The following is an 18,813-nucleotide window of genomic DNA, read 5'->3' on the forward strand; positions in this document are numbered from 1 at the left end:
GTTTAGTATTGCATTGGCTATTCTGGGTCTTTTATTCTTCCAATGAATTTTAAGACTATTTTTCCTGGTTCTTTGAAGACTGTTTTAGGTATTTGATTGAGAGTGTGTTGAATCTGTATAGTGTTTTGGTAATATAGGCATTTTGACAATATTAATTCTGCCTACCTAAGAACATGGGAAGTCTTTCCGTCTTCTAAAGTATTCTTCAATTTTTTTCTTCAGTGTTCTGTAGTTTTCATTGTAGAGGTCTTTTACCTCCTTGGTTAGATTTATTCCCAAATATTTTAGTTTCTTGAGGTTATTTTGGACCCGAGAGTTTCCTGATTTCTTTCTCAGCAGATTTATTATTGGAAAATAGTAAAACTGTTGGTTAATGGGTAGTGATCGTGTGTTCTGATACTTTGCTGAATTTATTTATCAGCTCTAGAAGTGTTTTTATGGAGTTTTTGGGTCTTCTAGATATAGGAACATGTCATCAACAGATAATTTTTCTCTTTCCTGTTTGTATCCCTTGAATTTCTTTTTCTTAATTGTTCTGGCCAGAGTTTGAAGAAGTATGTTGAGTAGTACTGGTGAATAATGGTTAATAATTTGGCAAGATAATTCTCCAGTAAGTGTCCAAGAACTCCAAGGAGGACAGATATTTAGAAAATCACACCTATACACATTGTAATCCAACTGCTGAAAACCAGTTATAAGTAGAAAATGGTAAAAGTAGCAAGAGAAAAATAAGAGGACATAAAAAGGGACAATGCAAATGATGACTGGTTTCTTATCAAAAACAGTGAAGGTCAAAAGACAATAGAATAACATCTTAAAATACCATTAAAAAAATAGTGGTAAAAGGTCTGGGTTTGTGGATCAGTGGTAGAGTGCTTGCCTAGCATGTGTGAGGCACTGCATTAAACACACACACACACACAGCTAAATAAACAAAATAACGGTACTGTGAACATCTGTAACTAAAAATATTTTAAAAAATATATTGGTAAGAATGAAACATTGGAAATGGTAAATAGTAAATGTAAAGATTGTTTCTTTTAATTTCTTTAAAGGAGAAAAGCTGTTTAAAGCAAGAATAATTATAATGAAGGGTTGATGGTATATCAACCATCAACTTTACATAAGTAAAAAATATCAATTTTACATAAGCAAAATTGTCTGAGCATAGTCATTCAAAGAATAGGGACACTAAATTGTTTGTTAACTTTGGCTCAAAAAAGATAGCACAGGAAAACAATAATATTTCAAACTAAATGGTAATGAAAATACAATATATTAAAGTTTATGGCATTCACCTAAATCAGTGCTTGAGGGAATGAAAAGCTTTAATTTTCTATACCAAAAAACAATATGATGATATCAAGATGGAAGATTGGATATAATTACTACAAATGGTAAAGCCATTAAAGGATAGTAGGAAGTAAGAGTAACATTATGCCAATAAATGTGACAAATGGAAACATTCAAACCAAAACTGAGACAAGAAATGACAGAAATTAATAGCATCTTCATCTGTAAAGGAACTGGATTTATAATTTTAAAAACCTCACAAAATAAAACTCTGAGTAATAGTGTATTGATGAATTCTCTAGAGCAAGCTTTTTGCAGTAAAGAGAAAAAAGAGAACATTTCCCTGCTGTGTTAGAGGCTGGAATAACTCTGATACTAAAAACTATTGGAGAAATTACAAGAAAAGTTTAGATCACTAGTCCTCATCAACATAGATACAGAAGCCCTCAAAAAAATAACTAGACAGTTGAATCCATTCATACATAAAAAGCATAATACAAACTGTGGCTGAATTGAGTTTATCCCAAGAATACAAGATTGAGTTAACATTCAAGTGTCAATCAGTGTAATTTATTAAATTGACAGGATAAAGAAAAATAACATTACAAAAATAATAGGCAGGGGACAGGGAGATAAACATTGACTGAATTCAATACTTATTTGTTAACAAATCCCTTACCAAACTTAGAAATAAAAGAAATTTTCTTCAGTTTGACAAAGGGTATATAAGAAAACGGTATATAAGAAAAGCCTATAACAAATCATGCTAACTAATGGTTTTTCAATGTTTCAGCCTAAGATGAAGAAAATGGCAAGGACATCTGGTCCCTCTAGTTTCATAGACATTCTGCTATAATGCAATATATTTTTCTCAATCACTGTGCTGTTAAAAATTGAGGAATAAAAACCATGGGACTTAAAGGGAAAGGGGATAGGGCACTGCATCCAACAACTTTTTGTGACAAAAAGACAGAAACCTGGAGATCCATAGCACAGTCTTATACATATTAAAAGGTTAAGCAATGTGTAAACACTATAATAAATATGGCATTTTAAATTGAAAAAGATTAGAAGTTTACTTGTTGAAATGGGCATTGGAAGAGTTGAAGCTTGCCAATTGTTAGTTATGTGGATTCAGACAGAAAATTGTAACACCTGATGTGGATGAATGTGGTTCCTAACATGAAGTAGTGGGTCCATTTCTCTCTCTCTCTCTCTCTCTCTGTGTGTGTGTTCTGTATTCCTATGCAGTTTGGTTTATCTGGATGCAATTTTCCTACTATTATGGACATTATTTTATTTAAGTATACGCAATTCACATTGCATTCAGCTTGTTTCCTAACGTATCAGTTGCTTTGGAACAAGTGTAAAAGACTTGACCAGAAACTTTGCAGAACAACATATGAATTACCAACCAGCACATGAAAAGGCACTGAACATATTTAGTCATTAGGGAAAAAGGTAAATTAAAACCACAATGAGATGTTACTTTACACTCAATAGAGTGACTAAAATGAAAAAGACTGACACCAAGTACTAAGTTTGAGGACATGGAGTAACCAGAACTGTCATAATTTGCTGATGAGAGTTTAAAATTGTTCTGTCACTTTGAAAAACAGTTTGGCAGTTTTTAAATGATGTTAAATATACACTTAGACTGTATCACCCTGCATTTCTGTTTCCATATGTTTATTCAAGAAAGATGAAAAGGCAGTGTCTACAAAGAGACTGTGTATATTAATGTTCATAGTAGTTTTATTAATAATAGTTCAAACCTGGAAACAATCCTAATATCTTTTAAGAGATCTTTGGATAAACACATTGTGAAACATTCATTCAATGGCATGCTACTCAGCAACAAAAAAGACCTAATTACTGATGTGCAGTAACATGAATGATTCTCAAAAGCATTATGCTAAGTGAAAGATGATAGATTATACAACACTACATGTCTGGTTTTATTTATATGACTTTTTTTTAACAGACTAAATTAATCTCTGGTGTTACAGATCATATCAGTTGATTGGGTGGGAAGGAGGGAAATGAATGCAAGAGGTACAAAATAACTTTTGGCAGAGTGGGAAGAGAGGGTCAATGGTAATATTCCATTACCTGGTTTGGGATAAAGCTCTACTAACTGTGTTCTTAAATTCCTGTGTTTCATTGTATGTGAATTATATCCCGGTGAAGGTTTTAAAAATTATTGAGACTGGATGCAGTAGTGGATGCTTTTGGTCCCAGCAAGCCCGAGGCAGGAGGATTGCAACTTTGAGGCTAGTCTCAGCAACTTGGTGAAACCCTGTCTCAAAATAAAAGATAAAAAGGGCAGGGAATGTAGCTCTGTGGTAAAGCATCTCTGGGTTCAGTCCTCAGCAACACACACACACACACACACACACACACCTATTGAGAGAGGTGAGAACATTCATGGCCTCTGTCTTGTGAACTTTCAGGGCACTGTCACCTAAGAATATGCCAATAGACATTATAATACTGCCAAATAAATGTCATAATCGAGTCAAGGATAAGGATATTGTTACCTTAACCCTGGCTTAGAGAAAGGGCAAGATTTCTGGAGGAAGTGATGTAGAAGCTGTATCTGAAGACCAAGGAGGGTTTTTTTTTTTTGGGGGGGGGGTAGGGGGCAGTTGTAAAAGTGGTTAGGTGATACATGGAGAAAGAATGTTCTAGGCAGAGGAAATAGTGTAAGGACACAGATATAGCTGAAAGAACTCAAAGAATGTTGAAGGAAATGAGATAAAATCATTGGAGCAGGAGTGTGGGGTTAGTGTGCAGAAGGAATAGGGTGAGATGGTAATGAGAGATTATGCCAGAGAGGTTAACAGAGACCAGAGTAATTTAGAATCTTGAAGACTTTAGAATCAGTTTGATTTTATCCTAAAACTAGAACCATGTGAAATGAGAACATTAGGTTTGCATTTTAGGACAATCACTCTGATTGTAAAAAATGATTTGTGGGTAAGAGTGTAGGAGTAGGGCCCAGTTAAAGAGATTTTTTTTAGAAACCACCAATAGATCTTAGTCTGGACAAAGAAAATGGCAGTGGGGATGTTGAAAGTGAGTAAATTACAGATCTATTTAGAATGTAAACCAAACAGAGCTAGATTAGAAATGGAAGATGAGAAATCATTGGTTTATTTTTGGATTTGTTGAATTTCACATGTTTTTGTGGAACATTCTACTAGATTTGTATGTGTCTGAAGATGAATAAGGTAATCTTATTCAGAGTGAGCATATGGAATGAAAAAGTGAAGAAGTCCTAGGCTAGGAATTTGAAAAGGGAATGTGCATAAGAGGTTAAGAATACATAAGAGAAAAATGAGAAGTGGCAGTAACAAGAATCTTGTAGATGACTGCTTCATGTAGAATAATCATAGGTATTAGATATTTAGTGAGTGCTTAAAACAGATAAAGATCAAAAGGTATAATTGTTGACCTTGGAAAGAGCAGCTGCAGTGGAGTGCTTAAGGATAATAATCATATTGTGGTAGATTCATAAGAGTAAAGGACCTTGGTGAGTTTAAAGGTTGAATGTAAAGGGGAGATGAGATAGAAGGCTGTAGCCAAAGAGAAGTTGAAGTTGAGGGAACCGGTTTGGTTTTTGTTTGGGGTAGCTGTTACTATGTTTCAAGATGAAAGAACACTGTTAGGAACCAGTCATTAAGAGAGAAAATCACTGAAGATAACTATGGAAAGGGAAAGGATTAATTAATTGGGCCAGGTTCCAAAGGTTCAACAAATGGGATCTGGAAAACAGGAAGAGAGATATCCCATAGATTTTTAAGAGGAGGAAAAGAGATGGTTGATTATAGGTAATTGTATAGATTGTATCTTGATAGAATTAAAAAATTAAGAAATATTAACAGGTTTTGGTGCATTGATTTTTAGCATTGTTTCAATTAACTTAGCTTCTTTTTTATAATACACTCTTTTAAAGTAAACTTTAAAAATGTTACCTCATTTTTCTGTCTAAATGTTGAACCAACTTTTAGAGGTAACTCAGTAATAACATTGCTATGCTTTGGCAACTTCAGCTTGTTTAATCAGATGTTGGATTTTTCAGAGGTGACAAGGAAAATGCATTTTTGGCTTTGCTTTATTGTTTTAACAGAGTACCCTGTGTCTGCAGTGTTACTAATAAGTTGAATGCCTTTTTTCTTTCTTTTAACATTATTCATTCTCTCTAATGCATCTGGACACATTCCAAACAGTCTGGATTAATATTTTAATTAAACAATACAAGTAATAATATCTAAGTAAATGGGACTTTTCAGATTACTTTTGTAAAAGTGAAATTAAATTTGATTTATTGTGGATCTGACTTGGAAGATTAATGAAAGAGAGTAAACATGATGTCTGAGTTACCACCTTTATCTAGAAGAATTTGTTTGGATTGAAAATAAATGCACTTATATACAATGGCTAATGCATGTTAGAAAAGATTAGAAATGTAATGAATCAAGGGTCTGTTTTTAGTTTCATTGTGAAGTTTTATAAAAAGACTTTCCATTCCCATCTCAAGCTAATCATAGAAAGAGGAGCATTTCATGAGTAGAAGCTGTGGGGCTTAAGCTAAGACATCTATCACTTTCTTCTTTGCCACAATCAATTTAACTGCTTTGGCTGCTTAAGCAGACCTCTCCTTTTTCTGCTATTGCTCTTGTTTCCCTTAACTTCATATAATTTATGACCTCACTGCCTTCGTATATATAGAGGTGGACATTCTATTAAGGGTATACACAAAATATCTGCACACTCTCGATAGAACTTTCTTTTGCTATAAAGTGTGTTCATTTATAGTTGTAAGCTATCATTTATAGTTGTGAGACATTCTTTAAGCATAGGTAGTGTTGTGATGAGTAGCTAGGCTAAGCAAAAGTTACCCCCAATGGTGTTTTATTCGAGGCTTCTCCAACCACTGTTTTGAGAAATCTAACTGCTTCGCCCTCCCATAATCAACTTGTACATAAAATTTTAAGAAATATATGAGTAGTACTTAAATAGGCAAATTTTTTTTCCTTTGGAATAAGATCATTTATATTTTCAGCCACTCATTTATAATATCAAACTATAAGCAATAGGCTAGAGAATGAATGATATCTAAAAGATAATTTTAGAGTTTACTTTTATTTTTATTTGTATGTTTTGTGGTTCTGGAGATCTATCCATGGCCTCAGACATAGTAGCAAGTGTACTACATTGAGCTATATTCCCAACTCAAGGCTCAGTTTTTAAAATGACAAATAAAAATTGTATCTTTGTTTTGAAATTGAAAAACATTTTTAAATTTATAGATTAATTATACCAAAATTAACATTTTCTAGAAATTATTAAAAATTGTGTCTTATGTTTATAATACACTGAACTTCTTTTCTAATTCTGTGACTTTAGGTTTTAGTGGTTGCTTTATAGGCTTGGAATGGAAAGCAATTGAACTTAAATAGAAATAACCAACTTAAATAGAAATAACAATGCTGATTACTTTGAATGTAATGGTCGATACACGTGTATTATATCAAGTGAAGTCATAGAATGTGACTTTAGCCATTTTACTTTAAGAACAACTTTTAAACAATTTTATTGAGGTAATTGATGAATAGTAAACTCAACATACAGTATATACTTTAATAAAAGTTTATACCATACTTTATGTATTCACTTGTTGATTATTTGGGCTATTAAAATAAAGTTGTTGTTAACATTTATGTACAAGTCTTTGTATAGGGATATACTTTAATTTCTCTTAAATACATAGTTGTAAAATGACTGGTTCAGATGGTAGGTTTGTGGTTACCCTTTTTAAGGACTACCAACCTTTTTTAAGTTGGTAGAAGAACTACCAACTTCTCCAAACTAGTTACACTATTTTACATTCCCATCATTGGTATGAGGGAGTCCCATTCTACATCCTTTCAACTCTTGATGTGGTCAGTTGAAAAGCTGTTTTTTAAATTATTGCACTCCTTTTCTGTGTTATTACAAATATATGTAAGAATTATTTGGGAAAAGTACAAAATGTGACAAATAGCTAATGATTTTAAAGTTAAGTTAAAGAAGTATTTGTGGTTATTGTGAAGGTAAATATTGGAAAATTCAGGGATACAGTTCTCTTTATAAAGGCAAAATTGTGGTGTGTATATCTGTTTTTATATGTTTTTTTTCCCCCTTTGATAGAGTTTTCCAGAGAAAGACCTTCTGCACTGTCCATCTAAGGATGCAATTGAAGCTCATTTTATGTCTTGTATGAAAGAAGCTGATGCTTTAAAGCATAAAAGTCAAGTAATCAATGAAATGCAGAAAAAAGATCATAAGCAGCTTTGGATGGGACTACAAAATGGTAACTATAGCAGTTTTTAATTTCAGAGTACCACTTTATAAAACATGATAAAACCATAACCATGTAAACAAGTGATATATTTTAGAATTGGTGGTTCAAGTTAATTCTAGCCTTCTTGCCCAAATTTTCACAGTGGCTACTTTTAGTCATACCTTATATTATACTCTCCCAGTGTTCCTCTGTTCATGAATTCTCTAGCACTAGACTTAAGTAACTTATTCTGTGACTTAAGACAACATAAACTTTGTTGTAGCTTCTGAAGAAAATGCCATTACTGGTAGTATTTCTTCCTCATTCCTTAGGTATTACCCTTCTGGGATCACAGGTGGAAACTGTGGATGTGTTTACCATGATACCCTCTACTTGGGCACAGATCCAACTTCAGTCTATGCTTTCTCAGAACAGCAGACTTTCTTTATGCTTGCATTACTATGTCTGCTATTCTCTGTGGTTTATAAAATACCTTCACAGAAGTAGATGAGAGGAGCATGAAACTCATCTCTGTGTTCTCCATCTTTTGGAGATCATAAATCCTTAATATTGCCTGTGTTGATTTCCCTCTACTGCCTTCACGGGGTTGGTTTAAATATACTCCTTACTTCACATGATTCCTGTATTTCAGTTACTGTGATTCAATTAGATAATACTAGTTCACTGACCTTATAGTTCAAATTTCAGTTATCATGGTATATTAACTATAATTAGTTACATAAAGTACAAATTTTATTGCTGGCTGTTTAGTCCAAGAATCATTACATAACAGTGGATGTGTTCATGATCAGTGACAAATCATATTGCTTTTTACATTGTCTGTCAGTGATTTGTCACTATGCATTAGTTATTCATGTTGTCCATAGACAGCAAAGCATGCAGATATAATGTTTCCTTGTTTCCAACAATAAGCCCATGTAACATTTTATAAACAAAAAAGAGGGAATTGGCAAGGGAACATAAATGCAGCCAAAAAATTGTGTATTGGAAAGTAGAAGGTAACTGGGTAGTAGCTGGCTCTGGAAAAGTTGAGATAGCTGCCTTTCAAGAGACTGGATATGCAGCCAGAGGAACTAAATGAGGTGAACTCATTAGCATAAATAAGGAAAGTAGATTTGACATAAAGGATGAAGGAGTTCCAGAATAAATGATGTTGTTGATGTTCATATTAAAGGAATACTCAGAGATAGCCCATGATACTGAAAATACAAATGATAAAATGGTGAAAGTTGATTACAACATAGAAATACTCCAGTTCACCCAGGCTTAAGAATAAATAAAACATTCTAATCAATGTTTCTAATATTTTAAAATTACAATGTAATAATTATTTTTATTTTCCTATATAAATTTATAACAGTTATTTTACATTTTGACAATAAATAAATCTTAAAGATCATGCAGTAATTGTAGTTTTTTTCATTAACTAAGATTACTTTGTGGGGATAGGGGTGTGGCTCAGTGGAAGCGCACCCAGTGAGACACTGGGTTCGATTCTCAGCACCACATATAAATAAATAAAATAAAGGTCTGTCACCAACTAAAAAAAATATTTAAAAAATAAGAGATTACTTTGCAGTTTCAGTGTGCATGATCACATTTTCAGTGCAAACTACAATGCAATTAGAATATTCTGTACTGTGTCTATCTTTGATAGTTGTTTTTGGCCAAGGAATTAATAATATAAGTTTTTTCATGGCAGTAACAACTGTATTATTACAATGTCAAGAGGTACTTGTAGTTATTAAGTATTTATTAAAATTTATGCAAAATTCAGAGCATTATGTAAACCTCATATAAGGTACATCTGTATTGTATGTACTGTAAATTATATTTCCTCGTTTCTTTGTTTTATTGCTCCTTAGTTTCATGTTTATATATCAGGCATTTTTCAATACCTGTCAGGCACTGGACTTAGTTGCCTCATTTACATTACTGAGTACAAAAATTTTTTTTTTTTTTTTTTTGGTGTGCTGGGGATTGAACCCAGGGTATTTAGCATGCTAAGCAAACACTCTACCAACTGAGCTATATCCCCAGCCCCCAAAAATTCTTAATAAATTAAAATAGTCTACAAAACCACCTTTTTATTTCTGGCTAACTAAATAGTAATTGATATTTTAGAAGACTTATGAACAAGAAGGTAGCTTAAATGGGGGAAGCTGAGGATCATATAAAGAGAAGGGAGTTGAGAATAATTTGATCTCAGAATTGAAGTAAATGAATGGACAGAAAAGTCTTTGTTCTTGAAATATACTCTGTCTTGAGTCTGCTAAAAAGAGTTCAGGGATTCAGGAGAGAATTCTAAAAATGATTGAAATGTTTAAGTTGGTGCATTGGAGGATTGAGTGTAGAGGAAAATCCTTAAGAGTCATCAAAAGAACAAGAGTTGTCTCAAGGTTGTGGAGGTAGCTCAATAGTACACTGTTTGCTTAGCATGTTCTAGGCCCTGGGTTTGATCTCCAGCACTGCCAAAAATAAAAAGGTTGTCTTAGTTCAACTAAGCTCTGCTAGTAGTTCTTAAGTCATTTAACTCCTTTGAATTTCGGTTTCTTCATCTGTGTTACAAGATAAGATCTGCCTTCTAGGTATCTGTAAATTATGTAAAAGCCTTTCTTTGAAAGAAAGTAAAGCTGTCTCAGTAAAAGAATTACTAGTATTATTATTGTTGTTGTTGTTACTGCTGCTACTGGAGATTTCATCCAGGGCCTTGCTCATGCTAAGCTTACGTTGTTAACACAGCACTACATCCAAACCCCTCAATAAAAAGAATTATTTAGAAGTTGCTTTGAGACCTAAGACAAGGTGGGTGAACTGTAGATATGTGACAAATGCCAGTTTTCTTAAATTAAGATTTCCTAGAATCCAGCTATAAACATTCTGTGCCTACATTTATGCTACAATAGCAGAATTAAATAGTTGTGACAGGTTATGTGGCCCACAAGCTTAATGTATTATTACCGGTCCTTTTAAGAAAATTTTGTGAAGCCACAGTAGCCTGATCAAACCCACAGCAAATATTTATCATTGACTTAAACCATGAATCAAAAGATCACATGCTCAGAACTTGGGATAACAGTAATCAGACATAGACTGACAACTGACTTTTTTGCTATTGTTTAGGCATCAAGTTTCTTTTCTATATTTCTGTCTTAGATTATATTCTTTCTTCAGTGTGACTATTATAAAGTTAACTTTACTAAATTAGATTTTATTAAATTAATTTTAAAATGGAGTTTAATTAGATCTAACTTAATGGTGTTTGGTTATACATACTTTATTTCTGTTTGTTCGGAGCTGTAGGTTATTTTTGTGAGTATTATACTTGGTTTCATTTGTGGTAATTAAGACTGAACTTACAATACTCAGAGACCATTGAGAGGTATGCCATGGTACTGGAGTTCTTTTTATTTATTTTGTTTCTTTAAAATTAAGATATTTTAGCTGGGTAAATGTTAACTTATAAAAAAATATTGTGGGTAAAATGCTGAAAGGTAAATTGTTAAAAGGTGTGTGTTTTCCATTCTGTTATTCTGTTTGGAGTACTCTTCTTTTTTTGTCTGTTTAACTTCTATGTGTCTTTTGACATTCATGTCTGTTATCGCTTTCTATATGAAGCATTCTTTCCATTTTTTTCCTTGAATATTTATTGACCGCTTAACATGTACCTGATAACTATGCTAAGAGCTAGTTATCATCCAGCACCCATGGAACAAACATGGCCAGAGAGCTTACACATAAGTGGAAACAGAATTTCTTATGCTTTCATGCTGTCCCGACTCTTCATTTAAATGCATTTCTCCTTTTGTATTTTGTCACATTCTGTATTGTTATATGGTTTATGTATTCTACTAAGCATTATACTCCTGGTTGGAGTAGATCTTATTTTTTATCCCTATCATGTAGTCTGGTCTTATAGAGAAAGTCAGTAATGACTGAGTGACTCCTTTATTTTATTTCTTTCTGATGCTACCAGGAATAATATTAACAGCTTTACATAATGGTGTAATATTAGTATAAAAGAGAGGAAGTACGTTGTTTGCATTTATTTATGGAAATGGATTTTATGTTTAAGATTTTTTTCTCCAACAGAAGTTTCTATTTGTGAAAGATATGTCACCTTTTTGTTAGTATAATTGTAAACTTGTCAAAATTGAGACAATAGATGGTAAATTTATTTCATTCAGAATTGCACCTGTACAGCATAACGACTAAACAGAAATTTAAATGATTTTTTTTCAAATGCTAATTTTAATTTCGAAGCTCTCTGTGAAGGAGAAATAAGAAAAGCTTATGAAACCAAGAAAACTCATTTAAGGCATACTGTGCCTTTCAGTGTTTTTTATGAGTTTTCATTTTAGATTTTAAAATATTTAACCTCTTTGAAACAGTTAATAACCACAAAAGAAAAAAGAAAGAAAAGAAAGAAAGGAAAGTGGCATTTTGATATATGAGGCAGTTGTCACTACATGTACAGGCTATTTATTTTCTATTAAATGTCATATTTTTCTTATAATCTGGAGATTTGAGGAAATCACTAAAAAAGTATTCATAATACACGACTTTGTTTTTAGGCCTGCCTTTTCTTCTGAGTGTATATTGCCATCCATAAAGTAAGAAAAAACGACAATAAATTTAGTTGACTTACAAATTAAAGGCAAGGGTTTACTATAAACGTGGTTAGTCTTTTTAGCACTTTTTTGGCTGGGGGAGGGGATTGAACATAGGGTCTCATACATGCTAGGCAAGCACTCTATCACTAAGATACATCCCAAACCCATTTTATTTTGTTTTGAGACAGGGTCTCACAAAGTTGCTCAGATTGGCCTTAAAATTGAAGTCTTCCTGCTTCAACCTCCTAAATAACTGAGATTACAGGCATAGGCCAGCACACCAGCTAGTTACTTGATTTTTTTTAGAGACATCACTTGATAGCATGTCATTTTAAATTAAAAACTGTTTTCTAAGAGGAAATAGTGATTACATATAACAAGTTCTATAATATTTTGAAAATACATTTGATTTGTAGGTAATGTAAAAGATAAGTGCAGTGGTTCCAGCTCTTTGTAGTCTTGTATGATAAAGACAGATGGGTTGTAATTTCATCTCTTTGTTTTTATTAGTGGTGTGTATATATACAGTTGAGTAAGAATTGAAATGAGATTTTCTGGGTCAGAAGTAGAGCACTGGCTCTCATCTATTCATTGTTTTATCTTTTATCACTTTTGTGATTGTGGCAGGTCATTTTTCTTTATAAGCTGGAATGGTCTTATAGATGCAAAGGTAGTAATAGTTCATAGGACTAAAATTTCAAGAACTGTAAAGCAATAATCATGTGATAGATTTTTTTCCTGTTGATTCCAGATGGACTTCCTAGATGAAAGTTGTTATTGGTTTTTCTCTATTCTTCTCTTTTTACTAAGCAGGATATAGGTAGAAAGTAAGAGATAACTTTACAGAAATAACATAGTACCATAAGAAATGGTACTATAAAACCTCTGTTTTGGTATAAGAATTCTTAAACTTAATGAACCCACTACCTATCTGTATCTTGAAACTTCCAGTTTTCCCATTTTGTTAGCATCACATACTGTCATAGGTATAGGTGCAAAAGAAGAACTGCCAATAGGAAACATAAGTGCTCCTCTTGAACCTTTTGTCTCAGTGCAAGAAAATAGTGTAATAAATATATATCAGTCAGGCCTCAGCAATTTCCAATATATAGCTGCTTTCATTTTATCTTTGACTCTACTTCTTATCCTTCCCCTACTTTTGAGTTTTTAGAAATTTCTTTTCCATTATATTGCTCATAGATTTTTATTCTTTACAGATTTTTTAAAAGTGGTATTTAATCAAGTATTAGAAATGACATTCATTGTTTCTCTTTTTCATGGTCACAAATCCAATCTTCTTTATAGGAGATTCATGCCCAGGCAGTGGCAGTATGGATTAGCTAACCAATAATAGAGCCTATGATGAGGCAGGCACTGTTCTAGCACATGAAACACTAGAGTGAGTAAGACAGGTGTAGTCCTTTCCCTCAGAATTTATAGTCTAGTGGAGGGCAGGTCAGATGTTAAACAGATTGCTGTTTAAATAATATTAAATTTACAATTGGAGTTGTAGAGGAAAGAGGAAAGAATATAGACAAGAGGGTTGTGATGAAAATATCCCAGACTTGGCATGATGTGGGCTAGATTCAGAAGTAAGGAACTTATTAAGTTCTGGGAGCGGAATGAAGACTATTCTGACAGGAGCATGATGATCCGGAGAGTAGCAAGAAGATGATACCAAACATTAAACAAAGGCTCTATCCAGGGCCTTATAGGCCATTGTAATGTCATTGAACTAATGGTGGGAAATAGGATGGAATGGTAGAAGGACACTGATTTTAAGCAGGTCTGAAAGAGAATCAGACATTCCTTATGAAAACATCCCTTCACAAACAATATGGGTAATGGTTTTGTAGGGAGCAAATATGTATTTGTAAGACCAGTGTCTGTTCAGTCTAAACCATTATTGCCTCTGAAAGTTATTTGGACTGTATATGGTAAGCTTGACTAGAAAGTAGTACAGGATATGACAAATAATTTTTGATGTTACCAAGAATTTGTATTTGGTTTAAGGTGGTGAGTAATAGAATGAGAATTGTTGAGGTTGATTCCCAGCCATTTTAGAAACTATTGAGTATACCTAAGTACTTTGATCCAGTTCACATAAAAAAATACTAGCCTCTGAACACTGTAATAAAAAGTAGGATACTTTAGAGATGGATATTTTAAATTTTATGATAAATTTTTAATTACTATTTTATTTTCTAAGTGTTCTTTGCTAGAGATTGAAATCAAGCTTACCAGTTAATAAAATCCATTCATATTTTTAAGTTGAAACATTTATGTCTCTTATGACCTCGGGCACCTGTTTCATTGTTTTTCAGAACTATTGGCACTAGTTTTGTAATCCTATCTTGAAGTTTTTTTTTTTTTCCTGTCTCATTTATCCAGAGAACTGCACTAAAAATTCCTATGCCTCTGTTTTGGTCATCTTTCTATGGTACTATGTTATTTCTGTAAAGTTATCTATTACCTTCTACCTATGTAATAGCCTCATGTCTTTTTGTATCTCTAAGTCTATGAGAGCATTATTTTCACTTCAGCTGTGTATTTTCATCTTTTTCTCTGAGAAAATTATTGTTGGAAAAAGTAAAAGAAGAAAAAATAAATGAAATAGTTGTGTCTTCTTAGTATGACACTGTTTTGCCAGTAATGTTCTTTACCTATTCTTTCTTTCATTGTCAGACATAGTTTATTAAGTTAATTTTATTTTCCATATTTTTATGAGCCTCATCTCATGTTGCCTTCCTACCATTCTTCCCTCATGTATTTCTGCTGTAAATTGGTTCATTCTATGGGTGTTATTTTAATGTTAATTAGTTGACAGGTTGTCTTATTTTTATTTTTTTTTTATTGGTTGTTCAAAACATTACAAAGCTCATGACATATTATCTTTTCATACATTTGATTCACGTGGGTTATGAACTCCCATTTTTACCCCAAATACAAATTGCAGAATCACATCGGTTACACATCCACGTTTTTACATAATGCCATATTATTGACTGTAGTATTCTGCTACCTTTCCTATCCCCTACTATCCCCCCTCCCCTCCCTTCCCATCTTCTCTCTCTACCCCATCTGCTGATTGCCTGTCTACTGTATGATTTGTGCTTTAGGTATTGGAGACATAGCAGTGAGAAAAATAAGCACAAAGTCTCATAGTTACCTAAATTAAATTCTAGTTGGGGAGGCATACAATAAACACATATATAAGTATATATTATGTGTCATATGATGACAGTTGCATTGGGAAGAAAAAGTAGGGTAAGATGAGAGAGAACTGTACTGGGAGAGAGCATTGCTATTTTAAATAGGATGGCCAGGGAAGTCTTCACTGATCTGATGTTATTAAATGAAGACCTGAAGCAGTTTAGGGTATCTCACTTTTATTTATCAGAGGTTAATGGCCTTGTAGCCAGAGGAAACAAAAAGGGCAAGGGCAGCAAAATGAGGATATGTTGGACAATTTCTGAGAACATAATCCTGTGGGTAGCTTTTAAAAGTGTAGATAACATAGATTTTTCTTACCTTTCTCTTCCATTGCATTTGTCATATTCTCCTCTACCTGGAAAGCCAGTGTATAGTGGTGTCCCACCACTTTTTTTTTTTATATAATAATATCTGGTTTTAGAAAAACTTGTCTATATCTAGTTTTTTTTTCTTTTAATAAGCTTCGTGGGATCCAAAGCATTGTTTTAGCAATTAGTTTTATACTATTTTGAAAGAAGTAAATAAGATGTTAAGAATAGTGCCCTTTAGGAATGGGACATATTTACATTAAGATGATTAGAGAAGACCTGTTTGAGAAAATGATATTTAAGTTGAAATCTGAATGATAAGAATGAGCCAATCGTATTAGAAAATTACATGTTTTAAAAACATGAGGTAATGATGTTCATCTCATTCCACCGTCTTTCCTACCCCATGCCCCCTCCCTTCACCTCTATCCCCCTTGTTCATGAAGACACAAATGGTGTGACTCTACTTTGTGTACAACCAGAGATATGAAAAATTGTGTTCTATATGTATAATATGACATATATATGTATATGTCATATATACAAATTAGAATTTTTAAAAAATGAGGTAAAAAAGAGTCTGATTTTAGTCTTCATTTGTTCAGGTTGTTGTATTTGCATAGGTTTGGTGGCTTAATAAACATAATTTTTACATATCTGAAGGCTGAGGAGTTTAAGATCCGATCCGGGCATTTGGAGATTTCATGTCTGGACCTAATTATTTCTTAAAGGTCCTATCACTGATTACTGTCATATTGAATGTTTGGATTTTACGTGATTTGTGGGGAGGGCATGAACATTTGATATATAAGAAGTAGGTTTTTAGAAATTGAAAGAAGACCAGTATGTCTTAGATGTGTGACCAGAGAGGGACGGAAGGGTAGCTTGAGGTGCATTGGAGGAAAGGAATGAACCAGATTATGTAGAATCTTGTAGACCAAGGGAAAGAATTTGTGTTTTAAAGGGTAGTGGGAAGCCATTGTAGGATGTGGAGCAGAGGACAGGTAAGACACAGAAGGAAATAAAAATACTTCACTGCTGAATGTAGAGTGGAATGGAAACAGCCCCAAAAAGAAGTAAAGAGGCTCTGGTAGTATTCCAGGTTTAAGAACATGGTATAGCAGAGCATGGCATACCTGTAATCTTAGCCACTGGGGAGGTTGAGGCAGGAAGATTGTAAGTTTGAGGTCAGTCTAGGCAACTTATTATGACACTCTGTCTCAAAAATAAGAAAGAGGGCTGGGGATGTAGCTCAGTGGTAGAGCACTTGCCTAGCATGTGCTAGGCCTTGGGTCCAGTTCCTACTACCACAAAAACTGAAAAATGAGTGTTTATTGTGAAGGTAGAATTGACAGAACCTATTGTTAGGTCTGATGTAGAGGTTGGGAGTGCAAGAATTATTCCTGTGATCTAGTTTGGGTAATTATATAGATGGTGCTATATGTACTGAATGGAATACTTCAGAATAGGTATGGGGCAGGAAACAAAGCTGATTTGAGAGGTCATCTTTGTGGCTACAAGTTTGAGATGTTTATGAGCCATCTACGTGAAAATATACTAAGTTAGATATTGGTAGAGGTAAATATCATAAGTGGGCAACAGTAGGTGGAGGAGGCTTAATAGATTGGAATCTAATACTCCCACTTTTAATTTCTTTTTTTTTTTGCAGTGCCATCTTTTTTATATCAGCTTTGAAAATATGGCAGTCATTGTGTTCCAGTGACAAGGCAGTGAAATATGGAATAATCCCGTTTTTTTCTCGGTGGTTGGAAGTTCTGTTTATACTAACCATTCTGTGTTTTTCTTTCTATATACAACTGAGCTAATAAGTCATATTCATTACTTTCTTGCCTGCAATACTTTTTGTTTGCAGGTCAGTGAATAAGTTCAGTCTGAAGCTATGTGTGTGGCATTTAAGAATCTACAACTTTGTGAGAAAGTTGTGTAAAGCATATTTTGTAATCTCCTTGAGCATTCAATTAAATTTTACTATGGAACAAACAAGCTTTTTACTATATATATGTTTTAAATCAGTCTTTTGGTGTTCTCCTTTCTATAATTAAAAATAATGGTGGGGATGTTAAATTTTATTTGTTTGTAATACAAAGCCATAAAGATAATTTGCTAGGCTTCCAGAGAAAGATTGCTTTTGAAATCACATGATTTAAATGAATAAATAAATTTTGTAGTATTTTGGATTATAACCTCTTTCAGTTTTCTTGATAGTTGGCAGTGAATATTGTGGATGATAAAACTTGGTGAAACAGTGTGGTGGCATACAACTGTAATCCCAGTAACTCAGGAAACAAGGCAGGAGGATATCAAGTTTGAGGCCAGCCTCAGCAATTTAGTAAGACCCTAAGGAACTTAGCAAGATGTGTCTCAAAATAAAAAAATAAATAAAAAATTCTAAAGGGCTGGGTTTGGAGCTCAGTGGTAAAGTTCTCCTGGATTCAGTCCTCAGTACAAAAAATATAAAAAGCAGAGGAAAAAAAAATATTACTTGGTGAAACGTGTACCTCTACCCTTGTCTTTTTTTTTTTTTCTTCCCCCAGTATTGGGGATTGAACTCAGGGGCACTCTATCACTGAGCTATATCTCTAGTCCCTTTTATATTTTATTTTGATACAGGGTCTTGCTAAATTGCTTAGGGCCTCACTAAGTTGCTGAGGCTAGTTTCAAACTTTTGATCCTCCTACCTCAGGCTCCTGAAACACTGAGATTACAGGTGTGTCCACCACTGTGCCTGGCAAGTTTTACATTTCTTAAATGATGTTTTTTGTTTTGGAACTTTAAAAGTAGTTCATGGGTTTTTGTTTGTTTTTGTGGTGCTGGGGACTGAACCCAGAGCCTTGTGCATGTTAGCCAAGTGCATACTACCTCTGAGCCACATTGCCAGCCCTTGTGTTTCTCTAAAAGAACAAAAAGTTCTGGTGTACTTACTTTTCTAATCTTTGTCTTTTTTTCCCCCATTAGCTCCTTCTTACTTTTCTTTAGTGCAGGGTTTCTTAAAATATAGACCATTGGCCAGAATCAT

At 33.5% G+C, this 18,813-nt stretch overlaps 1 protein-coding gene across 2 annotated transcripts in view; it reads left to right on the forward strand.

Moving 5' to 3' along the window:
* Positions 1–18,813, forward strand: part of Atg5 (autophagy related 5) — a 118,913-nt gene that overhangs the window by 41,816 nt on the left and 58,284 nt on the right. For both annotated transcript variants that reach the window (XM_071613172.1, XM_071613173.1), the window contains exon 5: positions 7,489–7,651. In XM_071613172.1, coding sequence (XP_071469273.1) covers positions 7,489–7,651 — 163 coding nt within the window. The remainder of the gene's footprint in view (positions 1–7,488; positions 7,652–18,813) is intronic.

The sequence above is a fragment of the Marmota flaviventris genome, chromosome 6, assembly GCF_047511675.1.
Source record: "Marmota flaviventris isolate mMarFla1 chromosome 6, mMarFla1.hap1, whole genome shotgun sequence".
In the NCBI taxonomy this organism is placed as follows: domain Eukaryota; kingdom Metazoa; phylum Chordata; class Mammalia; order Rodentia; family Sciuridae; genus Marmota; species Marmota flaviventris.